Genomic DNA, 25,548 nt, shown 5'->3' with positions numbered 1-25,548 from the left:
TTTGTTTGAGCAAAATACATGTCCTTTAAAAATCAGACACTTCCTAACATCTTTCCATGGGGTATCAGTAAATGGGCGAGAGACGGATGAAAGAATTGGCCCGCTACCATTCTAAGTTTCAAAGAACATGAATGCAGTTTAATCATATCTCATATCTCTATCATGTAATGAAACTAAATCTTAATATCAAAACTGTTGTGTAATAGTTTCATTACCAATATATTTTTGATGAACTCAGATATCTTTTTATCAAGCAGTATAAAATATATAGGTCCAAGATTCTAGTCTAGCTGATTGGTCTGAGAGGCAGCGTGAACAATCCAAGAATCTTCTTCCCAGGTTTGTTTGTTTGTTTGTTACAAAGTCAGATGGTAGCTCTCTTGCTTGGCCGGCCATCTGATGATGGCTGTCCTAATTAAGGAATATCCCCTTTTGTTAATTATTTTAGATTGATTATGATCTCACTTTTGGAAATGACCGCAGGTTTGCCCATTTAAGCAGTCCAAGTAGCAACTTATGCTGTAGTTTAAGCACTGCAAGGAAGTTTGAACTTAGTTAGACAGGGATCAAACCAGGATTCGTAAATCGGAGACCAGATGCTCAATCAATATAGTACCACAGCTAGACTCTGCTGCCCTTCTACGTATAGCAGGTTCAAGCAAGAACTCCACCAATTCTTGAGTTCTTCTTGGTACAGGTTATGGTGCTGGGAGTTATTGTGATAAAATGTTCCTTTTGGCAATTGACTTTTGATTGATTTGGAAGGCAAAAATAGTCTCTACGCCCCTCCAGATAGAACCAGTGCCTGTGTTTCGACAAGTTTATTTGCAATTTGTTGTGCAAATTCAGGTGATTTTTGGGGTTCAAATTTGTTGTCAATAAAGACCATATTAATATGCAAGTTTTGGCCGGCCCGAAATTTACTGACGGATTTTGCCAAATGTTCGGTCCATTTACCATTCTTTCTTTTAGCAACACTTGATCTTTTGTTTACATTGATTGAAACTGAGACCTCCTGGCCCATGCATCCCAATCATCCCAATATTCATAGGAGACTGTTCGAGTAAATGTGATGATCCGATGATTCTGCCATTTCACCACGATTTGTCTTCTACGGATCCTCGTTGCGTGCTTCCTCATGCTCAAGCCTCTGCTTCAAGTTCGTCCCTGTTGATCCAGGATGACAGCCATCCTTGTGTACCACGTCAATTTCGTCGTTTGGTCATCGGGAGGCCTCTGTACTTGGCCACCGTCTTGGCCTTGCTAGCCTTGTCAATAACCTTGATCTTCGTTACTCGAAATGTGATCCTCCAGTCCCAGAAGCAAACCAGATTAGAGGGTTATGGAATTGAGGTACGTCATAGAGCGACGCAGTTTCACCTGGAAATTGGAAGAAAAGAAAGGACGAGTGAGATCCAAGGGATTTCAACGTATTCCATAGCTGAAACTTGCTTATCAGAGATAAATATGAAAACAAAAGCATTGCTATCTACTTCCACTTTACCCAAAGGCACAGAAACAGTGCAAAGCTGGACGTCAAGTCCTTAAAAATTGATACATATTTTTTTGCTTTCATTCAACGGGCTTTTATTTTAGGTAAAAGGACAACTGTTACTTATTTTATTGTGATTTGGCCATATCGAACTAACGATTTTACAAGTTTCTCACTTTTTGTCAAAATACTTTTCTCACTAACGCATTTCCTGTTGATTATTTGGGGAACTAAGGTCGGAGGAGCGAGCCATCATCGTATCATGCAGTATCAAATTCTCATAGTAGGTAATATTATTGTCACTTATCTGATTGTTTCTCCGTCTGAGGGCGTGATTCGCGTCGTCAAAAAGTTTTGCTTGCCGAAGGTTGGGAAGGAGAACCGAACCAATAACTTATCTCATGCTTGGAAACTGCGCTGGTCACTTCGCCACGTAATTAATTCAACTACTGAATGTAAAGCTCTAATAGGGCCCCTGAAAACTATGCAATGGGGCTACTGGCTTCCTAATCATTGGGATTCTTACCCAGTTGTATTTATTAGTTACTCTTTGTCTTTCAGTTGAACGAAGTGAGTCAGCATTTGAACAACTTGAACATCAAAATCGACTCAGTTCATCGGAACGTAGCCGACATTAGCCAGTATTTAGAGGTGTTTAACCGAGATTCCTCACTCAAATCCGTCCAATATGAGTCAAAACGTGGCCATCACGTGTGAGGTTTGTGATGGCACAACCTTTTACAAGAAAGATGGGATCAGCGTCTGTCGGACTTGTCAAACTGAATCTCAAGAGCATGGCCAAGACACCGTCGCTGATGCTGAAACCATGGGGATATTTGGCGCAGGTGCCGGGCCTCTCCAACTTCAAAAAGTGTAAGTAGCCCTTGATCCCCTCCATTTATTTCTACTCTCATTAATGTTTTGTCAGTCAATTGTTGGTGTTCTTTTGTATCCACAGATTAGTCCGATCAAAAAAGGCCAAGAAAGCCAAAACCCAAAAGCTTATCAAAAGTCCGACGAGTTTCACCACCACGGACTTGAGTTCGTTTGTCCTCAAAGGTTGGGTAGATGAGCTCATCGCTCTGGGCGCTGATCCGTCCCTTAAGGAAATTACACTAACATTATGGTCTTTGCGATTGCAATTGAGTGGTCAAGGCTTTGGAAAAGACATGAAGTCCAAGTTCAACTCGGTTCGAGACTTGCAAGTCAAGCTGTTCAATCGAAAGCGAATGGTGATTGGTAGTGAACGTAAATACTTCAAACGCAAACGTACCCAACATGTTCCGATTGTCTCGTCCGATGAGGAGGAGAATCAATTTGATGCTCGCGAACAGAGGAAGAAACGAGCTCGGAAGCGACGAAAGTTTCTCAAGAACTTGGTGGATGAGTCGTTTTCGGAGAATTCTGGCAACTCCACAATAAGTAGCAACACTTCGTGGTTGAGCAATTATGATCAGGGATTCGACACTTCGGATGTGGAGAAAACTCCGGAAAGCCAACGTCCCACGTCCTCAAACGCCTCCCAATCCAACAACGAATCCGATTGGGAGAATCTGTCTATGAATGCGTCCTCAGTCAATCCTTCCTCCACCACCGAGGAGCCAGTCAGTGACAAGAGCGAAAATGAAGATCACGATGAAACTCGTGAGACTCAAAGCATGATTATTGACCGGAGCACGCGCCACTACCGACACATTGGCGAGCGTTCGCCGTTCTCGAAGCCACAGATGATGACCACACTTTTGCTAGCCTTAGCCCTCACCGAAAACAACCAATGGACCGTGGCCGATATCTTGTTCTGGATTCGGACCGGGGCTATTTCGTACTACCACCCATGGCCATTGATCCCAAAGTGTATGAAAGCGTATGTCCGAATAGATACAGCCCTCTCCGACGCATTTGAAATCACCCATGACATCAGTGGTGAGGTACGATATTTGGGCTGCTTCTTCGAGTTGGGCGAAGTCGAGCTCAACCGCTATGAGATTCTTCAGAACACTTTAAGGAGGTACTTGGAGGACTTGTGCCTGCCCAAGGAACTCTTCGATGTGATCACGGCCAGTTTGACGCCTAACACTGGCTTGTTGGAATTGAAGGTCCTCCTAGGCGGGTCAAATTTGAACAAAGTGGAAGACACGACGGCTTCTTGCGAACGCCGGGTTTTGGCTTTGATCTTGTTTTGCCTCAAGTATCTCTATGTTTTAGACGACTCGACAGAGTTGGTCTATTCGGATTATGCCCGAACTTGGAACCAATCTCATCGACCAGAGTCATCGAATGAGATGTTTGATATCGGAGCTTGGCTAGCCATGTCCAAGGTTCGACTCCAACTTGCGTGCAAGTACGCATTTCCTCTGCGGACTCAATACGAACATCTCTTTCCGGAGGTAGAAATGAGTCTAGGGACATTGATGCAAAAGTACGAATTTCAAGAGTCCAACTCCAAAGAAGGTCTCGTCTTTGGGAAACGTAGCAGATATCTCAATTTTATAGCCACTCTACCGTTGTTTAAGCGACACGCCAGTATTCCAACCCCCTTCAACCGTTTGGATCTTGTCACTAGTTTGCGACCTTTGTCAGATTTCTCAGCTTACTTTCTCTCCGACCTTCCTAGTGGGCACGAGACAATTTCAACGTACGCCAAGTCAGCCTTGCGAAAGCTCAAACTCATAGGAGAGTCGCACATCCACTGGCCAGAAGTGGAACCATCGGCCACAGACGTGGATATCAAATTCCATTGGAAGAAATTCTCGGAGCGTGTTATTCGCTTTAAAAACATCAATCATGGCCATTTGTATAACTCACAGTTGTTGAGCTCACGCCGCCAAAGGTTCAATCAACACGAAGGACTTGTCTATCCAAGATTCAATTATTATTGGTTCCTGAATTATGGACTCAGATCGAACAGGCCAAAAGTTCGTGGCAGTACGAACAAGGCGATGGCCGATATGCACATCTTGCAACTGCCGGATAACTTCCAGTGGATCGCTTCCTACTTGGCAGCTTACATTCACTGCTCGACCATTGGACTTCTGAATGAACTTCGATTTGTGGAAAACCAAATCCGCCTCGTTTCGCCCTTATATTTTGGCGCGCATCCTGTTTCTGACTGAGTCGAACTTGTTTGCCCCCATTGCATTTATCATTGTCACGCAACCTCTATTTTTTTGCTACTGTCTCAACTTCGGTGATAAAATAATTTGGAAGATCCGTTCAGTGTCTTGGTGTCAATTGAACTTGATGATTCCTTCGGGGATAATTGGATGAAGCGAACATGGCAGGCTAATGATGTCACCATTATTATCTCTTGGAGTTTGATGTGTGCCAAGTGACGAATTACGTCGGAAAGATAGCAAAAACCGATCAAGTCTAATGATTGAGCTCGACCACAATCTGAGTGCCAGGCATAATGCTCGAGTCACGAACGGCTTTAGTGGACGAAAACCATTTCAGATAAGCTCTTTTCTCCGCCGTGGATGGTTCCACTTTCGGCCTGAAGATTAGTTGCGCGCATTCACAAAGAACACGGAAAGAAAAAAAAAAGAGTTCAATAAATGCATCGTTTAGTCAGAACACCAAGGGACTTTGCTATTATTCCTCATTTTCTTCCCACTTCATGCACTCTTTGAGAGAGATCTGCAAATCGACCTCAACTCATTCGCATTCGCTATTGCGATGTGAACAGTTTTAAAAAGAGATCCGATATGACGATGGAAATCCCTACAAAGAGAGTTCAACGCTCGCTCGGTGGTTCAAAGTTTATGGGCGAGAAGCGAAAGGTAGAAGAGGAAAATCGCCTCATTCCGGATTGTTGATAATGCACATCTGTTCCTCAATTTATCACAACGCACACCTTTCTTTAAGATGAACGGTTTTTGAGTGCATTTTGGCATGGATGTCAGGGAACAATTAGAATGTATCTTTATCCTCTAGAAGTTTAATTACCAACATGCCTTCACTTTACACAACACTTGTCACCAATCGAAATGAAGCTGGAATTCATGATTCATTATATACATATGAATTCAAATGACTTCTTGTATTTTTTAAAAAACCCAGGAAAAGGCACGTATGGCATGAAAATTGCATTCCTTTGGATCTGGCAAGTCTTTCTACCCACTCTCTCTCTCTCTCTCTCTTTCTCTCTTTCGGTGAGTACACCACGCCATTACAAGCGGAATCTTTGAACGATTAATCCCAGTTTTGGATACATTATACCCAACCCTGCCGAGCCGAAACAAAGAGGTACGTGCCTGGCATCTTCTAAACAAATAAGGGCTGTCAGTCCCCCGAAATGCAACCATCATTTCTGTTCATGGTCCTCGCGTTCTTTCTCTGCCCGGCAGAAGACAAACTGGGTGATGCCACTAAAGAGGTTAGATAAAAACGACCCCCAAACAAAGGCCTCAGGGCTCGACCGACACTAGGAAGCCAAACCTGACATTCCAAGCACACTGGTCGAATTATTCCATTTTACCACCTCACATCATATCATCAGTAACCCGTTCCGAAGCTACTACCGGCTACTACCCATTTCTTGACCACACGGATAGACGCTTCCTTCAGTGTTGCCAGGAGTGGGTCCTAACATGACTAGAATCTAAATCAGGAATTACCTCGATGCTCTTCATGAATTGTCTCATAAATCTTGGAATGATCCCCCAGCCAAGTTTGACTTTGATCTAATCTAAATTGTCCATTAATTACTAAACATGTTACCTCTGAGGACGCTGCATTACGATGTGTCCATCCAGGCTTTGAGCCCCCGACCATAATAAAGAATATTTTCTCTCCCAAGCTCTTTTTGTTCGATTTGAATGAGAACAAAAAGCTTGTCTACTACCTCCCGTCCTAGAAATGATGGTTGTTGGTCCAAGTCATTCTCCTCCTCCCGTTTCTTTGAGCATAGCAGTCATGGGAGATGTAGAGGTATTATTCCTCTCATCAATGAGCATTATTCAGCACCAAAGTGTTTGCTTTGAAAAGTCATCTATCATTTAGGATTTCTTACTCAGTCCTAGCTCAAAATGGAATTGTGTGGATCCTCCATCCTGCTTTGACTGGATCAAGACTAGTTCACGATGAGAGCAAAGTGAGCATGTCTGGATAATGAGGGCCATTTCTCTGGACAGCCCGCATCCAAGGACGATGACTGACCTTTGGCCTTTAAAATGCATGAGGCTCCAATCAAGGGACAAGCTAATAAACTTACTGCTACACTAAAGGTCTGGCGATCAGCCTGTGAAAAAATTAAACAAACGAAGTTCATTTTCACTTTACTCATATGGAAGAAGAGGTCGACTTGGGATTCATTCTTCACAGCTGGTCCGATGAGAGCAAAGTGAGCATGTCTGGATAATGAGGGCCATTTCTCTGGACAGCCCGCATCCAAGGACGATGACTGACCTTTGGCCTTTAAAATGCATGAGGCTCCAATCAAGGGACAAGCTAATAAACTTACTGCTACACTAAAGGTCTGGCGATCAGTCTGTGAAAAAATTAAACAAACGAAGTTCATTTTCACTTTACTCATATGGAAGAAGAGGTCGACTTGGGATTCATTCTTCACAGCTGGTCCGAATTCTTCGTCTAATCTTCTTGGCATGAACGGCGTAGGCAGTGTGTGGTATCAACGCTGATCATAACGAGAAAGTCGATTTTATTCTCAACCCGGTCACGTATGGAGAAAGAAAGAGAGAGAGAGAGAGAGAGAGAGAGAGATCTTTGAACCATTTGAAGACTTTTGATTCGAGTGACGCCAACTCTGGAGATCTGATCTTCTCCTTACTCGCTCTATCGAGGAGTCGGCAACCTCGCCGTCTCCGATCTTCAGGTTGGTTCTTTTTTTCTTTCTCGCTTTCTTCATTCTTCTCGTGAGTTGTTGTGCGATGACCCGAATCAATAGAAAACGGCCCGCATTCTCGCCAAGGAAACCCTCTGAAATCAATTACCAACCCAATCCATCCTCATTCCAAGATCTTTGTGACAACGACCGAGTTATTGGGGCAAGAGAAGGCATGAAAAAGCATGTCCGATAACTTTCTTTGCGCGTTTTTGGTTTGCGAGGAAAACGGCGGATCTAGTTGATAGTCCTCTCAAATTTTGGACGCGTCCATTTCTGAGCGAGGATGAGCAAGTTGCAAGTTTTGAGTGTCAGATAAACCTGACAAACATTAAATTGTGGCATGCCCTGTTGGCCTTTTTACGAGTATGACTGTGCCATGGAGCACGGAGAGGTCTACAAGCAATTAGGCCAAGCGACAGAATCTTAAAGGCCTCCAGCAAATTATCTCCGACCCCACGAGGTACACTCATATTTATGACCTCATTGGTTGTCCGGCCATCTATCCGGATGTGAATAATGGGTGTACATTGTACAATATCACCCTCCGATCCATATTTACGTCGGTTCTCGCTTCTGAAATGTCATTGCAGCCCTTGATTTACGACCCTCTTGGGCACTATTGAGTTCAGGTTGCTCGGGTCAGGCATTTTTGTTTCCGAATCTCTTTCTCGCTCTTGTTGTGCTCTGTGCGTACGTCTGTCGTCTTTGGAAGCGATCTGCGAGCATCATTCATTGTTGTTAATGTTGTAAACCAACTTGCTGGAATCGCTGGAATGCACGCAAACTCAATAAATTGGTCTTTGTCCCGTGCTAAGAATGGGCGACCATGACCACGGGAGGGTTCATGTTGTGTGGGAAGGCCTCGGGAGGAGAAATAAAATAGATCATCCTTGGAGGTTCAATTATGACCAGATCTTCATTTTTTATTAGCGTCTTCACATGATGCAATTATACCCTGAGAAGTACTCAGGAGTTGATTTAGCGCTCCATATTGGCCCCTCATCAAAAGTGTCATCCACGGTGCCGAGATCTTTTAGAGTTGAATAAAAATCCCACTCTTGGAAGTAGTGTTTTCTCTGCCAATCTAACTGGGCTGGGCTGGGCTGTAAAAGTACAACAACAACAACAATAACAACAACACCATACGAACTGCGACGGCCATCGTGATTGTCGTCGGAGTGGCCGACGACGTTTCTCAAGCAAGTTTCGGTACTCTTTTTTTTTCCAACCCAAGTCAGGTTTGGTTCTCTTTAGCTTGTCTTCTGAATCGATCTCCCTGCTCCCTCTGCTCTTTCTTCGCCTTCGCCTTTGCCTTCGCCCCAACTACTTCGGAGATTGTACAGTTACATTCCGGACCAAAGGCACGACTTGGTCTCGAACTTCTTGGAAAGAGAGAAAGAGAGAGAGAGAGAGAGAACATGGAGGTGGTTGTTGTTAGTACATGTTGGTTCATATATGAGTGGAGGTAGAGTACCTGGCCCTGCCTGACGGGTTCAGGGGATAGAAGCCGGCAACGGGCAACAGGCAACAACAACAACAACGCCGACGTCGTCGTCATCATCATCATCATCATCACTATCATTGCCATGGACTGTTGGTGCCCAGGTCTTGTGTGTCTCTCCCTTTCTTTGGCTTTGTTGCCTGGGTTTGGGCCTGAGGCTTCTTTGAATAAGTCTCCCCGCTTTTCGGCCAGGTTTCGTCTCCGACTCTGTCTTTCGTTCGTTCGATCGTTCTTTCTTTATGATGATAAGCTTTGGAGAGTTCAAGAACACCTTATCTCATCCCAGTCATTGACAACTCCTCCGAGGACCGGGCCAGACGTCAACCAGAAAGAGTAGTGTGGCTTTGGTGCTTTGGTGTCAATAGTTTGATCGTGGGCAGATCTTATTAATGGAATACATGCAAGAATATTACAAGTACAACAAACGCCATCAGCACCACCTTCTTCTTCTTCATCATCATCATCATCATCCAAACCTCCTGATTGGCCACCTTCGAAACGAGATCAACCAGCTGTAAAAATCAACCTCGTTCGAACTCGCCGTTGTCGGAGAGCTCAAGAGCTGCAGCTAGACGAGGATCGTTGTCCTCTTGCTGGACAGAGGATGGGCGATCGACAATGTCACAAAGCTCGCTTCGACCCTCGCATGAATGGAGAAATACAAGTAAGAAGACGATTCTAACGAATTTTTGCCCCCATTGTTACTGTCCCTGGTAGTGAGTGCTCTGAAAAGCTCTGAATTGCCATGTTCGACCCCGTCGTCTCACCCGAGACTCCCTCGGTCCTCTTTCTCCCGGTATCCATACTACCCGCATGGACACGTTCATATGGTACACGGGACTAGGCTAGCATGTACTTCGTATCCACCACTTCCACTGGTACTACTCTTTGTGACATATATTCTCGATCCTTGAGCAACAGTTCACGTTCGTCATTCCGACTCGGCCACCTTGAGCACATTGTGCATTGAAAATTGAAAAGTTCGGTCAAACGGAAAGGGGGATTTTTGTCTGCTCTACCTTGCTCTCTCTCTCTCTTTGTATGTTTGTCAAAAGAGCGGATATCTGGTCAGAAACTTATTATGGACGGGTCACCTGTCTAAAACTACCTCGTTTTTTGAGCGCGAGAACCGTTCGACAAGAGTTCCACGTGGTTGGCGAACCCGATGTTCTAACTTGTTGCCATTCAATTTATGCAGGGTTGCTGAAGTTGTCTTGAAAGGACAGGAAACTGAGATTCTTTTCGGCCCCATTCATCTTGGACCTCGTTGATGTTTTTTCCGAGGATATGCCACCATTTTCTTGCCTTTCAACGCCTTTGGAATTCGTTCTTCCAATACGGATGTCTCCAATTTCATGAGGAAGTTCATCTTTTGTAAGTACAAAGATTAGCTTAAGCCCAAATGAATCTTGCACGGAGGAGGAGGGGATATGGACGGCCATTTTGCCATGAGTTTTGGACACTCACTCCGATTAGTTCGCTTGGCAGATAGGTTCATCCAGATTTTTCCACGGATTGTCATAAAGTAGTGGGACTGGTGTGTAGGTGTTATGTTTCCAAAGCATGGCTGGATCGACTAAGGTGTGGGCTCAGCCCCTCCTTTACCTCCTCCTCTCCCATTACTACTTCTTCTACCTCTACCGTATTTATATGATTGGTTGCAAACGCCTCGTCTGTCTAGGCGGGATGCCGGAGAAATTGCCCGGCAACGCCCAAATTTAACTCCCCTTATCAGTGGCCGACAAGAAAACCACGCTTGAGAACATAACCCGCTTTGAGAGCAACAAATCTGGGAGCACCTCGCCATACACTTCTGCACTTCAAACCCCATTTCCCATTATGACGACTCAGTACTGCAGTACGAGTGTTTGCTTTGGCGGAGTGCTCTGGCACGGGAGTACTGCTTTCCTGGTCGACATGACCGGAGCAACTGAAAACAGGGGTGTGGAGTCAGGGAAATTAGCCTCTCCCTATTTCGGCCTTCATTATGCAAGATTTATCTCGCCCAAAGTGAATCTTAAGATGATTTAAATTGCCTTCTTTAGCATCTTTAGCCCTTGTGCCAGTCCCGGATTTGTAGTCAGGCAATGGGACTTCTTTCCAGGTTTACTTCTACTTCAAGTAGTACTTTTACTCCGCTGATCTACTCGTAGCCGTGCATGTGGTAATATTGGCTTGGAGATCCGCTTATGGCAATTTGGCTTTTGAGGGCCATGATTTATGACCACCTATTATGAGTGTGTTCTTTTGAAGCTCTTTGAGGATGAGCATATGTTAACTTTTCTTGACAGCTCCTCAATGAATGAAAGTGTAGAAGAGTTATTTAATTGAAGGGCAATTGGGAATTTCGGCCCCAGAATTACGATACCTTTTCCTGCCCATCTCATGCAAAGATTCAGAGCTCCAAGATCGCTTTCCGATGCATATGATTTTTTTTTCTTTCTTCAATGGATTTAGAATGCATGATGGGGCTTCCTTGGTGGGATTTGTTCTCAAAAGGGGCAACAAAACAAAGAAAGAAAGAACGAACGAACGAACGAACGAGAAGAAAGAGGCAGTAACAACTCCACATGGCCAGACATCCACATGCATGGGAAAACGAGGTCTTTGTTCTAAGTCATATCCGAGAAGGGGTTCCATGCTGATTCGCATTATGAACTTCGATTAGATTTCTCTCCTCAATGCTCCTTCTCTCTCTCTTTCTCCCTGTCTGTACTCTCCTCCCTTCATGGGTTACAAGAACATGGAGAACCAACTAACAACAAACCAACCAACCAACCAACCAACCAACCAACCAACGAGTGGGTAGTGTACAGTAGTGGTGGTTGCGAGATTGGACAAAGACGGGGGCTTCTGGAGAAATGAATTGGGCCTGGGCTTGCCTTTTGATCGGCCTCTGGAATTTATTAATTTACCTTTGAACATTCCAACGCGGGATCTCATTGGACACATCCACTAAATCTCGGGGCCTGAGCAAGAGTGCTGCAAGACCAATTTGGATGGGGTAGTAAAGTTTTGTACCCAAAGAAGTAGGACACGCTTGAAATAAATGATGCTTGGTTTGGTGAAACACTTCGGTGATGATTAACAAGAAATTATTGGCCTGAGATATTTCGCTGGATGGCAAGACTTAGTCTGAGGTTTCATGAAAATGTGTCCAGCTGCTCAAGATCCATTGGTGGCTCATGAAGGAACTTCTGAATTGTTGGCATTTTTGTTTTGTACCCTCCTCCTCACACAAAGGCGATGAAAAAGAGCGAAGGAAAAAACTTGTTAGCATAATCATGTTTTTAGAGCATTCCAATCCATCCCAGCTCTTGACAAGCCGTTAGTCTTTTAGTCCGCTTCTGGTGAAATAGCAAAAAAAGGGATCAGATTCCACTGACGGAAATGATGCCGTTGCTTTTTTCATGAATGACTTCACTCGCACGGTTGACAAGGTTGATCTTGATAGATCTTATTGCTCCATGAGCTCTTTGACATCCAAATTACTTACATATATTGACATGAACTAGCGGCAATGTTGCTCAACTGAAAATTCCCTCAGTTGGTCATTAGTCAAATATGATTCCTCTCTGCTAACCAGATAAGTCTTAAGTGAGTTTTGGCACAGAAGATGATGCATCATGAATATTCACAAATCCGTGGTAAAACTCTTCCTCAATTTTATGTTTCGGCTTCTTCTCTTACCTAGAACTCTCAATGAAGAGAAGCTTGACTGAACATCATGCGCTCATGAGTCCAACCACGTGTTGCAAGAAGTCACTCCCATTTTTTCGTCGAACTAGTTTTTTTGTTCACAACATTGGATAGGGTGACTGAACTCCGAGCTCTTTAACAAGACACAAGCCAGAAATCAAGCAAACATCATCAAGCAGAACACTTTGGTGCGCTATTCAGGGAAATGATTGCGACCTCATTGCACATGTGAACAGGGATCCGTGAGAAAACATTTCGTTTAGCAAATTCACGGACTTTCTGACAGCCAAGAGGAGTGTGTAATTTGTGGAATTTAATGATTTTAGTCTCCCTGGCTCACCGGAACTGAGTGCCCTGTGGTGGTAAATAGTAATTAAGTAATTGAAGGCTTCGAAGTGCAAGAGAAAGAGGCTACTGCTTTCAGAGTTGGTATTGTTCAGCTCGCCAGCTATTAAAGGTGGCTTACGTCTTGATTGTGCTTTCCATATAAGGTTTTTGGGGGCGGGATGAGGTCTGCCATGGCATTCAAGCAGCTGTTGCTCGATTGGATGGTTGGAAATGAGATTGGTCATCAATCTTGAGTAAACAACGGTGTTTATTTCAACAAACTCAGACTTACATTCAGACTTGTTGATCAATGAGGTATTGTCCTCGGCATTCTTGTATTTTCTCTCCCATTCACTAAACGACAACTTCATTTCGCGTCCACGTAACTGAAAACGCGGGATTTTCCCACCGAAAACAGTTCAACTCGACAAAATCAGAGAGTTTTTGGTCGATCCATAATTTACGAGCCACTTGGCTGTGCAGGTAATGTAATGCTTCTTTGAACCAGTTTGCCTCGCCGAAATCGTGCTAGTAGAGCGGAATTTTAATATTTTGTCGATGATGCGGCAGAAAGTTCGGCTCCCCCCACTTGAAAAATGGAAAGATAATTTTCAAGAAAAAACACCTTCAGCTAACTATATGTTTCCCTCCGATCCGCAATTCTTGACATCAGTTCGGCGGCCGAAAGCAACAACGGGTTGTTCATTTGTTCTCGAATGATGGGAAAATTCCTGTCCTTCAGGATATTTCATTGAGAGAGAATGTTAAGCCGTCTCGGCGGCTTCCATTGTCACGAATGAGCGGGATATTTTTTTGTGTCCCTTTGTAGACTCGACAGACATCACTCACAGAATCAATATCGGCCCCACAGAGTGCAGCGCATATCGCGGCGCACAATTTCCATGGGAAACTAATCTACATATTCGGACATATCCGTCGTCGACGGTTTACCCTCTAGTTCCACTGTACAATAGTTGCAATAGCTGCACTGTTGCAATTCGGTCATGGAACCAAAGGTAGGCAGGCTCAAATTTTATTCCGACTCATTATCAACTGATTCAGGATCCAAGAGTCTGGACTACCTAAAATCCAAATGCGAGAGCAAGTTTGGCCAGGGAGGGGCGAAGGATAATCTGGATCAAGTGTGGCTTTGTCCGTGCGTCCCAACCATGTTTCAAAGCCTCAAATGGGCTTGAGGGTGCCAAGTTCTGAGAACTTGGACAAAAAAGAGATCCTTTGTAAATATCTAAAGGCGACAGATTTTTTGGCGTACACGCACTTCCAACTCATCGCCCGTCTGGTACTTTTTCCCATACATTGTTCAGTTTTTATTTTCGAGCCAAAGGCTAACGAAAGTTGAAAGGCTACAGAGAGGTCTTCACTTGGTTGAATTTGGTTTGAACTTTTGGTTTTGTTATAAGTAGCAACATTTCATCGATCCAATCACTTGAAGGATTTGAAGCTAGCTCTACAATGAGAGGCGGTTGTTTCGAGCCAATCTTTTAGAATTACCATCAAAAAGCCATGTGCAGTGTGAGAATATGGCTTTGAGGACCTAATGCGTCGTACATAATTCAATTTATTATTTGACATGCAGTGATCACGCGGATGGATGCACTTATTGATGGCCTTATTTCCGAGCTTGTAAAATTAGATGCCTTATTTGATCGCCAAACGAGGATGAAGACGAGCAAGGAGGAGAAGGAGGAGAAGGTTTCCTCGATGACAAAGTAAGCCGAGCATTGTTCACTAATGAAAAATTGAAGCTAGTCCCGTTTTGGTTGATTAATTCCTCGATGATCAATCTCCTCTCAAATAATATGGGATTAGGTTCTACTTGATCACTTTGGGCCATTTCTTCTTCATGAACTGTGGGAAATCTGCCGCGTCATGGGCAAGATATTGTACTTCCAATACCCGGCAAGCTCCTGAACGCGACTGAAATATTGGAAAGTCCACTGAATCTCTTTCTCACAAACTCTGACGAGAAAAATTCCGAAAACCAATTGGAACTTTCATACTCGCTTTCTTCGATGCCCTCCAAAGTGAATCCCACGAACAGAAATGGTTTCCTAAACAACAAAGAACGAAACACTTTGATCACGATGGTCCAAGTTCAAAACCGAAGAATGCAACTAGCGTGGAATACTGACTCGTCCAAAGCCCTTTGAGCTTGGATATGAACTCCTCGTATTCAACTCATAAGGAAGGGGAGTGTCTAAACTGGTAGATGTGAACTTTTGAGAATTCACATCCCCCATCGCCATTTTTCGGGACCGTCCACATTCTACCTACTGTGCAGTTTATACAGTGACCATGGTTTGGGGGTCCTCAAATCGAGGAAGCTTTTTCCGAGGTGAAAACTAGATGAAGCCAAAGCAAAACCTAGGGGGCCACCTACTATATCATTATTGAACACTGAACTATACGATACTATCGGTCTTTCCAGCTTTATGGCACAGTTTTCTTTGTACTCATTGGACGTGTGTGATATACGTACGTACGTATGTGAGTAACGGGGCTTCATGTAAGAAGGCTAGCAACAATTGGTGCTTTGATCCCCGACCATGTGACAAAGCTTGGCTTTGGGGTTCATTTCATATTTAGATCCCATATGTGCATTGTGAGATGGGGGAGATGTGTACATATATTGTACGCTCTTAGCTTCTAGGCAATGGTTGTCGTGACCTATGCATATGATTTGAGCCAGTAGTATGTGCTCTGGAATGGTTGGTGGTAAGCACAATGTGAGTAAACCCACATAGACAGAAGAGTGAGTATGTGTGTGTGTGTGTGTGTGTGTGTGTGTGAGAGAGAGAGAGAGAGTCCGAATTCAAGCCATAAAAGTGGGGTCGCTTTTACAATTGGGTTTGGAGAGATGGAAGGGCCACGGAAGGGCCACCGAGAGAAGCATGCATGATGTGAGTCGTATGCGATCCATCTTTGGAGATGAAGGAGAGGAGCAGGATGATTTTGATTAGTGGGATTTTTGGCATGTGTGCTATTAGACCTATTTAGGCCGGGCCAATCCGGAGCTACCTGCCAAAACCCGATGATTGAGTGGAGCACATGTGGAAGTAACTCGCCTATTCACATTGACTCTAGAAAAATCCACAGCAGTAGCTTCATCTCCGAGGATGTTTTGTTCATGGTGGATCCGTCCAATCAGAACTTTTGCTTGTAACAAAAGACTTCATTAGCATGGAAGTAACTGAAGGAGACTCATTCCAAGCCTGGCTGGGTGTTACTCTTCCCTATGGTCATTGCCACTATTGCCACTATTGCCAGCGTCTCTGCCCATGGATAGAGCTTCGAGCTTCATCTAGTTCGTCTTGGATTGCTCTAAATCTACTTTTGAGATGCTCGTCGAGTTTATGGGTGAACTATTGGGAGATCTCCAGATCTTTGTTGAGTTTCAGCGTCAAGCTATTGATGACGCCACATGTACGTCGTCGTAGAGATGTGGAACTGGGCAGCCAGCTCTCTGAACAAGGGACGGGAGAGAAAGAAACACTTGGCTTCGAGATGAACAACTACGTCAGGCTGCTGCTTGGAGGTACTTGGGCTGATACTGCTTCTTCATCATCATCTAAAGTACCAAGTTCACGTATGCCCGCGGAGTCGAGTTGAAGGGGTCCACACGGATTCTCTGATCGCATTCTTGAATTGGCCTGAATCTGGCACAAAAGATCTTTGGCAGAGCAATGAGACGCGGGCAGATTGGACCAACGACGAGAGGCGTGAATTGGCCAAGAGATATATTGAGATTGAACCTTAATTGACACCACCGGAGTCTCAATTGTCAGAATTAACCACCTTGGTCAGGCTCAAGGAGAGTATGCGGAGCGCAAGATCTTGTGCCGAGATGTTCACCGACAATTATACCATTCATGTTTTCCGTCTCCGTCTGTCTCATTGATATGCTGCCAATTCAGAAATCTGATGAGGGAATGCATGGTGGGGAAGGTCGAAGGCATCCATCCATCCCTAGTCTCAGTAGTGTATGGTGTGTGGATGAAGGGAGACGAGGAGACAGACCCCAGGTCATTCTTGAACTCTGTTGCCCTCTGTCTCCTTCTCTCTCTCACTCTCTCACTCTCCATGATCTTCAGGCATATTGGAAGACAACATTCTCTTCCAAGACCAAGAGGATGAGGTTTCGGACCGACCGACCGACCAACCGACGAGTTTCAGGCCAAGAAGCTCTCCACTCTGCTTGATTGGCGCCCCACTTTGCCCCCATAATCCAAGTGCGACAAGCTCTGGTAGTTCAAAGAGAACCAACGCACGATTAGAGCAACATCCCGAACTCCCTAGTGAACTCCCTAGTGAACTCCCAGGTCGTGAAGCTTTTGGCTCTGCTTGATTGGCGCCCCACTTTGCCCCCATAATCCAAGTGCGACAAGCTCTGGTAGTTCAAAGAGAACCAACGCACGATTAGAGCAACATCCCGAACTCCCTAGTGAACTCCCAGGTCGTGAAGCTTTTGGACTCACAACCTTCTCCTCCTCCTCCTCCTTCTTCTCCTCCTCCTCCTTCTCCTTCTCCTCCTCCTATTCCACTTTCAGAGCCCTCGTCAATTTCTCAGTCGCTTTCATGCCTTCAAACTGGCAACCACCTACATGCTTCTCAGGGTTGCTCTTTACTTTAGAAGAAAGCGGACCAACTGAGCGTTCAAATAAGGTCATCTCGGACAGAAAATTATTCATTCTCGTCGAGTGGAGCATCTTAATGTCATTCATCCAACACTTCAGTCGCGCTCCACTAGCCATAAAAGGGAAACCAGTGGTCCAAAACAATGAGTAAGTAGATTTAGGGTTGACGGAACACGTGTGAGAACAAATGTAGACGAATGGTGTCACTGAACCCCTTTGACATCACTTACGTGCGCAAAGGTTCATTTCAAAAAACTGTTCACAAAACAGATTGGTTTTTATGGTCGATCATCAAACAACGCCAAAAGGGGACGGATCAACCTTCATCAGATTAATTCCGAAACCACCAGGCACTGTGCCAGATCACCAGATTCGGCGAATGTGGCCAATCAGTTTCCTACGACGCAACCCTGACACCCTTCTCGATTCCCCATCACTTTCAAGCGGCGGTGGTAACTCGCGCCAATTTGGCGACGACCCGGTTCACCGCGCCCCTTAGGATGCTCCTCGGAGGAAGACTCGAAGCCTCGTAGATTCGAAGCCTCGAAGACTTGGATAGAGGAAGGAAGGAACCGCGACCGCCGTCGAAATGGATGTCGCCCGCGAGTGGATGCCTCCTTGACTTCCCAGGGAGAGAAAGGGAACCTTACCCAAAGTGTTTGTGGACCTGGCTGAGGAGGAGCGAGTTCTGACTATGGGCTGGTGGTGGTGGTGGTGATTGGGATGATGATGATGATGGTGGTGGTGGTGGGCAGTGAGTGAGACAAGCACGGAAGATGAGCACATCTCCTCACCACTGCTCATTCTTAGGTCATGCTTGGAACTGAGCAAACGTGAAGCAACATTGGAAGAGCCCAAAAGAGAAATTTCCGCCTACCCACGACTCATCCGTTCATCCGTCCATCCATCCATCCATCTATTCATCCTCTTAACTCAAAGGCAGTAGTAGTAGTAGTAGTAGTTGTGGACACCGAGGTAATGGGTTCTCGATCTTTGCATACCTCATGTCAATCGGTGACTTATCTTCCACGAGTGATAGTTTGTTTGGCAAGCCCTTGTGAAAGTTCATCAGATCAGACCTTCGACCACGATCAAACAGTCTTGGATTATTGGGCTGCTCTCCGATTATGTAAGTCCATCCAGCTATTGCTCTAACCCCAATAAATGCACGACGACTTGAGGTACTTTGGCGGCTCTCAGTCCCGTTGAGATTATCTTTCGAGCCCAAGATGGCCTCGCTCCTCCAAACTTGAAGTGATCTTGAGGATCATTCAAATGATGTGATGAATCATGCCCTTTTGAGGACGTTGCCATGAAATCATGCTCTCTCTCTCAAACATATGTTGGAACTCCTCTTGACCGTATGTGCCTTTAAGGGATTCCTTGAAAAAATAACTAACTTAGCATTATCATTGCCACCAACGCAAGATGCCGCTTTAGTCTCTGTGGCCAATCGTTTTTCAGTCCTTAAATCCGAGATTTACTTGCATCGTAAGTCCAAAAGCAGGCATGTCGACAAAACTGGGGAAAAAAGCTTCAGTGTTTTTTGGGGAGGCTTCGAGATCGTTGCTCAATGCTCACACCAGCCTCCATTTCGCCCCAAGAAACGAGCAAGATCATGTTTCTTGGCATTCATTTAGTCACAGCTTGAAGAGTAAGAAGTGAGAATGGAATCATTTCGAGCCCAGAGTCCCATTTCTTCATCTGTAAATGGGCCAATAAAGCAGCAACATCATCTTGTCCAAGACCTTCGAGCTCAACCGGTTCGTTCATCATTTCTCTGGGACTAACCCTGATTGTTGTTGACGTTGGTGAGGATTGAACAATCGAGTCTAGTTCAAGTCCGTGCAGGTCAGATCCGTGATATTTTTCGAGCGGCATGCCGATTGAAAACCGAAGAAAAATATGCTGACAAACCTGAGACTCATGTGATGAGACTGACTTCTTGTCTGTCCACGTTGAATTGAACCACCGTGAACAACTGAACGAGGCAGGCATTCCTCAGGAAATTGACGACGATCCGTCCGTCGAACGAAAGTTTTGCATTCGAGTAGAAATCATGTTTGGCTGAAGAAACACTGCGGGCTATGAATTTACTATGCAATTCAGACTGTGAATCTTGATGGTGAAGCCATAAACCATTTGATTGCTTGAGAGACGGACAACTTGGAAGTATTCGAGTTCGAGCTGTCTTTCAGTCTTTCACTTGGCAAACAATGTTTGTCGCTCGTTGCCAATTCGTTACCAAATCTCTAGACTTTCAGACTCTCTCCGTTTCATCTTGTTTGGCTTGGGAGGTCTTCTTGTCGTTTGAATTTATCTACATTGTTTATCTTCTATTTCAGTTGGAGCGAGTGATTGGACAGAGCACGTGGATTGGATGGGTCCTCTGCTTATGACAAATGAGCCACCAAGGCGCCCGCACGTTCCACTATCGGCATCTTTTCATCGTCGCATCTTCACATCCCACCTAAGGACCGCAAACTCCCAAAGAGAGAGACTGATTAGTAAACTAGGCTGTGCCTCGTGCAAGTTTTGTCTTTCTGAAAATTCAAATTGCACTTGTCCCGGCCTGCTGTACTATCGCTCGACAACTTATCCATCCACAACTTCACCCGTTCGTTGAATGCCTCATTCTCATCCTCATAAGAGCCTGTTAGCTCAATCACTGACAGACCTTCTATCTCAATTCACATGTGATAAAGATGCAAATCCATACCACTTGGAAAAAAGACATTAAAATGTTTACTCGCCCCCCATGGTTATGAGCTTGGACCATTTTTATTATTGTGAATAGAATGTGCTTAAGCACATTTAACGAATGTGAGTGATAAATGCATGAGTGATGTTTTTAGCTTCGAATGGAATGAAAGGCGCTGCTGAATCAAGATGTTGACTTGTGTTGACTTTGTTTTTACGACAATTGGGATTAAATGATATCTCTGAGTCCGTTAACATTTGCCAGCGGCAATGTTTTTCTCAATTGATTTGACATCAGATTTAAAACTTAATTTCATGTACAAATGAGAAGATGATATTCAGTGATAACCCCACATGCAGAGATAGCAAATCCGAGCTGACTCGCATAACGATGGCTGGCTGGCATGAATGTGAAATTGTTTGAATTCATTTTCCTACTCAGAAACATATCTTCAATCAATTTCTAGATTTTAATCCAGAATACGTTTTCATTGGCAATATATACTGTATTTGACTTTTTTATTCTATTGGTCGTCGACCAGGTCTCTATTCCAAGGATGAGGGTTTTCAAAATATATGAGTATTTTTACAAGTAATTCTACTTAAAAATAAAATAATAAAAAAGAGATCATTTTTCTAGTCCGTTAAGAGTGACTAGACAGGTAAAAATTTGAAAATATGAATATCGACGCAAAATGCTTTGAACACAGTCGCTTATTATTTAGAAACTTCCCAGCAGTGCATGTTTACCAATTAGGTCGGAATTCATTCGTATGGTCATCGACCTTTCGTTTTTGGAGTTTTCAAATTTAGCTTCTAGCCACCCTGATGATTGGCTGAACGTTTCCTTTTCCCTCAAAGCCGTCTCTTAGTGTCTCCGAATTTTGCATGTGTTCACTCCGATTTGAACCTGGGTTCCTCCCATATCAATGCCAAGCTTGCACAATCGGAACTACTGGTTGTTATAGGCCCCTGATTGTTCTCTGATTGGGTTTGAATTTGAATACAAAGAGCCCCAATCCCAGAATTAACCGCCTGAATTCAACATTTTCGATCAAAATCAAGTATGTAAATCTTACCATCTATCTGATCTGTATTGTCTACTTTCGTTCAGCCTTCTGGCGATCAACTCTAGCTATAAATTAGTAACCTTCGCTGACACTTTCATGGGCAAAAGCTTCTGCTACCTCCCTGAACGTAAACTAAAAGACCTGCCATTTTTTTGCGCCACTGAACCTAATTTTAACCCACATCTCTTGAAAGGCGGGAAACATGACTCCATTCAAGATAAAATTACTAACCTTTTTCATCAAAATAATCGTTCAACCCTTTCTTCACATTGAATGCATTGACAATAAGACCTCGTCTGTTTTGCATTTCTTCACGTAGCTTTTTCTGGAGAGCCTGCGTTCAGCTGACCAAGGCCAGCGTTTGCTAGCAAAGCCGCAAACTCGACATTGGTCTCTGGATTGGTTGTGTTGAGGCCTCTCTATCTTGCTCTCTGTCCCTCTATCTTCCAAGATGGCGCAATGGGATCTGAGCTCCAAGATCGTGCCCTATCTGGACCGGCACTTGGTGATTCCCCTGTTGGAGTTCCTCTCCGTGAAGGAGATCTACAGCGAGACGGATCTGCTCAAGGCTAAACTGGATGTGCTGTCAAAAACGAACATGGTGGATTTCGTCATGGATATCCATCAGGTCTTGTATCCGTGTCAGGATGAGCCATTGGCCAAACTACGGGAGAAGCGTGAGACCGTGGTTCAGCGGTTCGATGTGCTGCAAAACGAGGCCGAGCCCGTTTTGCAGATGTTTTCCAACAGCGATGTCACGGCTCAGGCCCAGTCTTCCCGTGATCCCAAGCAGTTGTTGGACTACGTGACCAAGCACCACAATTTTAAGCCCGCACTGACGGATGCGTGCCATAGCTTTGCCAAGTTCCAATTTGACTGCGGAAACTATGCGGGTGAGATTACAGCAGACCGGGCTGAGATGGATGTCAGGAAACGGCTCTGAAAGAGCACTACTTTGTGCCAAAAGCTTGTCCACATGTATCATGATTACTGTTGTTTTTATACTTTTTATATTTTGCTTACAGGCTGCTTGGAGTACCTGTATTTTCAACGGGCTCTCATCCAGGTGACGGATGCCACTTTCATGAGTGGATTGTGGGGTAAATTGGCCTGCGAGATCCTGACCCAGAGCTGGGATGCGGCTTTGGAGGATTTGAAGCGTTTGCAGAGCTTGATCGATGACCCGTCGTTCGGAAATTCGCTTCAGACCCTGCAACAACGGACGTGGCTGATTCACTGGTCGCTGTACGTGTTCTTCAACCACCCCAAGGGCAAAGATTTGATCATTGAGCTGTTCCTCCACCAAAAGCAGTACCTCAATGCCATCCAGACCACGTGTCCTTGGATCCTTCGGTATCTGTCCACGGCTGTCATCATCAATAAGAGCTCCCGCGGCGACGATATGAAGGACTTGGTCAAGGTCATTCAGGAAGAATCCTACACCTACCGGGACCCCATCACCTCGTTCATCGAGGATCTCTATGTCAAGTTCGACTTTGACGGGGCCCAACAGAAGCTCCGCGAGTGCGAGACCGTCTTGGCCAACGACTTCTTCTTGGTGGCGTGCATCGACGATTTCATCGAAAACTCGCGTCTCATGATCTTCGAGACCTTCTGTCGGATCCATCAGTGCATCAGTATCGACATGTTGGCCGCCAAACTGAACATGACTCCCGGAGAGGCCGAGAAATGGATCGTGAACCTGATCCGGAACGCCAAGTTGGATGCTAAGATTGATTCGCAATTGGGTCACGTGGTCATGGGTACCCAAACCATGTCCCCGTATCAGCAACTCATCGAGAAAACCAAGGCCTTGTCCTTTCGCAGTCAAATGCTGCAAATGAATGTGGAAAAGAAGAAGAAAGCCCAAGAGCAACCCAATTGGGGCAACGAGGGCTTCTAAATCCGATCACACAAACTCTCACGTTTTGTTTCTCCATTTTCGCTCTTGTACGTTTATTATAACTTCATGTATGCCGATGAACTTCGTGGTCATTCATTCCTCCATCAGCTTAAGTCATCACTTTTTTTTGCTTACAATCCCGTCTTGGGGTTCGAATTCATTTCTCTCAGGTTTTAAATTAGTGCCAAATAACACTTCAAGAACAGGTTTCCACTAATACCATCGTATATGGTATGAGAGTACGTAGTGAGCAATTTAAGAGAGCATTCGGTCAATCCCCACTAGAAATTGACAAATTACTCAACAAAAAGAAATCAGATTCTAGAAAATCTACAGCGGCGCTCATTGAAATTATGAAAATGGTTGAGGTTGCTCTCGCAAAAAAATAGAGGGGGAAAACTGCTGCTTCACATTATACGGCATTGTCAAAACACTACGAAAAACATCTAGTGGACGGTGTAGTAGGCAATCTTCTCCCTTCGCCCGTCGATATGTGCAATGTTCGGCACAAAGCATTTGTCTCTTTTATTGGCACGGGTTCAGATTCCCTCACAAGCTAAAGCCATGAGTACACATTACAAACACCCAAGTTCCGCCGGCGATTTCTCAAACAAGATACATTCAATTCAGACACTTTACAGCGTTCGCGCTTTTCCTTGTAGTCGGGCTTTTTTTTGTTTGTTTGGTTTGTCACGGGGTTTTCTCGCCGCTACAGGGAATGTAACTATTACTATTACCAGTACTATTAGGATGAAAGGTTACGCTAATTTCGTCTATTTTTTTCTTTGAATCTTTATAAGATATTTGGTCTACCAACGAATTTGAGTTGGCAGACCGAGCTAGCCCTTGAACGTAGGTTTCATTTGGAACGCTTGGTAAAAATTGTCCAAGTCTGACTTGAAAGATGCTACCGGATCAATGAGGCCTACGTATTCCCTGCGAATATTAGAGGGAAGCAAGTTAAACAATGAAGGAGCCCGAGAAAGAAGAAAAGTGGACTTCATTGTTCGAACTAGCCTGGATTCTCGAGGACTTGAAGGTGCTCTCAAAACGCACGTTAAGCCCCTACGGTCACTAGAATTGNCGTTCGCGCTTTTCCTTGTAGTCGGGCTTTTTTTTGTTTGTTTGGTTTGTTCGAACTAGCCTGGATTCTCGAGGACTTGAAGGTGCTCTCAAAACGCACGTTAAGCCCCTACGGTCACTAGAATTGACCCTAAATCCTGGGTTGGATATACTTTCCATGTTCATTGAAACATATAAATCGACACCTTTTCCATCTTCAACGATATAAGTGTATATGAGGAGCGGTCGTTGGTCACAGGGAAAGTCAAAGCTACATGTTCAAGTCATCGAGTTCAGAAGGGGCACGTGTCCAAAAGAATGCCTGTGCAGTCAAAGGTAACAAAGAGTACCTTCATTAGTCAAATGTGAGTGTCTGACTGTGTTCAGGCATGAAGAAAAGGGTCAAGCCTTACAAATTAGAATTGAAAAATGCGCGGTGTTGTCTTCTTGCTTGACAAAAAGCGCACTTTCGGAACGAAGAGTAATGTCAAATTTCATGCCTTCTTGTGAACATGAATAAATTATCCACCCTTTGTGTTTTGATTCGCTGAGCTCACCAGGGACGCCTAGACCCCTGGATGACTCTTCTTGAAGCCTTAAAACGACCATTACTCTCAGGTCAGTTGTGCTCAGCGCAAGACCCTTTTGGAGGGACTTACCTGAATGAGCACTTGCCCGTTTATAGGCCTTGAAGATCTAGTGTTCATACCGAAAAACAACAGGTTAAAGGCTATCACTTTACAATGAAGGTCCGCATCTCATCAGATTTATCTTTTCGTTGGTATTTGCAAAGGACTTTCGTTGGGTTGAGGATTATTCGTTCGTTCTCAAGTACATTCAATCCGTGAAGATCCCATCGCAATCCTTCCTTTTCAGAAAACCATTTTAGGAGGATCTTGGAGACCTGGTCGTGAATATTGTGGTGTGAGAAAAAGTCGACATTCGGACTCGTAAGAATTGGTTGTTGGTCCAACACTTACACTGTGACCGTAAAGTTCACGCACCATTGAAGTACAGCGGCATTTTATATTTCTTGCCACATATGCATTGCTTCTGAGAAAAAAACAACAGATATTTGGTTAACCAAAGGCACGTGCTATGTATTATCAACAATGAAGAGGGAAATTACAATTAACACAATGGTACAATAGCTGTTTCAGCCAAGGTGTATTAATCGCCAAAGTATCACTTCTCTGGAAAAGTGAAATACCGCCTGGCACCAAAGTCGTCCTCAGAGGATGGCGGTTGGTTGGTATGATAGAGGCTGGAGTGACTGCATTAGCTTCTTGGGGAT

General features: G+C 44.5%; 2 protein-coding genes and 1 long non-coding RNA gene across 3 annotated transcripts; all 3 read left to right on the top strand.

Annotated features, from left to right (window-relative positions):
• The first annotated feature begins 1,010 nt into the window (after positions 1-1,010).
• On the top strand, positions 1,011-5,407 carry LOC131882747 (uncharacterized). The gene is made up of 3 exons (XM_059230002.1): positions 1,011-1,353; positions 2,054-2,365; positions 2,451-5,407. The coding sequence occupies exons 2-3, from the start codon at positions 2,181-2,183 to the stop codon at positions 4,603-4,605; spliced, it is 2,340 nt and encodes a 779-aa protein (XP_059085985.1). The 5' UTR covers positions 1,011-1,353; positions 2,054-2,180; the 3' UTR covers positions 4,606-5,407.
• Positions 5,408-8,523: 3,116 nt separating this feature from the next.
• On the top strand, positions 8,524-11,877 carry LOC131882119 (uncharacterized). Its single transcript, XR_009373450.1, has 3 exons — positions 8,524-9,502; positions 10,037-10,212; positions 11,296-11,877. It is a non-coding gene; the product is annotated as an uncharacterized LOC131882119 (long non-coding RNA).
• Positions 11,878-21,609: 9,732 nt separating this feature from the next.
• On the top strand, positions 21,610-23,273 carry LOC131881700 (eukaryotic translation initiation factor 3 subunit E-like). The gene is made up of 2 exons (XM_059228646.1): positions 21,610-22,182; positions 22,315-23,273. The coding sequence occupies exons 1-2, from the start codon at positions 21,741-21,743 to the stop codon at positions 23,190-23,192; spliced, it is 1,320 nt and encodes a 439-aa protein (XP_059084629.1). The 5' UTR covers positions 21,610-21,740; the 3' UTR covers positions 23,193-23,273.
• The last annotated feature ends 2,275 nt before the right edge of the window (positions 23,274-25,548 follow it).

Source organism: Tigriopus californicus, chromosome 1, assembly GCF_007210705.1.
Source record: "Tigriopus californicus strain San Diego chromosome 1, Tcal_SD_v2.1, whole genome shotgun sequence".
Lineage (NCBI taxonomy): Eukaryota > Metazoa > Arthropoda > Copepoda > Harpacticoida > Harpacticidae > Tigriopus > Tigriopus californicus.
Note: the sequence above shows the minus strand (reverse complement) of the source record. Positions and strands in the feature narration are given on the sequence as shown.

Bases quoted from the DNA above. Each gene is read 5' to 3' on its own strand.
- LOC131882747 (XM_059230002.1), top strand. From the start codon at position 2,181: ATGAGTCAAAACGTGGCCATCACGTGTGAGGTTTGTGATGGCACAACC. The intron at 2,366-2,450 runs GTAAGTAGCCCT...TTGTATCCACAG, and splicing joins CCTCTCCAACTTCAAAAAGT to ATTAGTCCGATCAAAAAAGG.
- LOC131881700 (XM_059228646.1), top strand. From the start codon at position 21,741: ATGGCGCAATGGGATCTGAGCTCCAAGATCGTGCCCTATCTGGACCGG. The intron at 22,183-22,314 runs GTGAGATTACAG...TTTTGCTTACAG, and splicing joins TGACTGCGGAAACTATGCGG to GCTGCTTGGAGTACCTGTAT.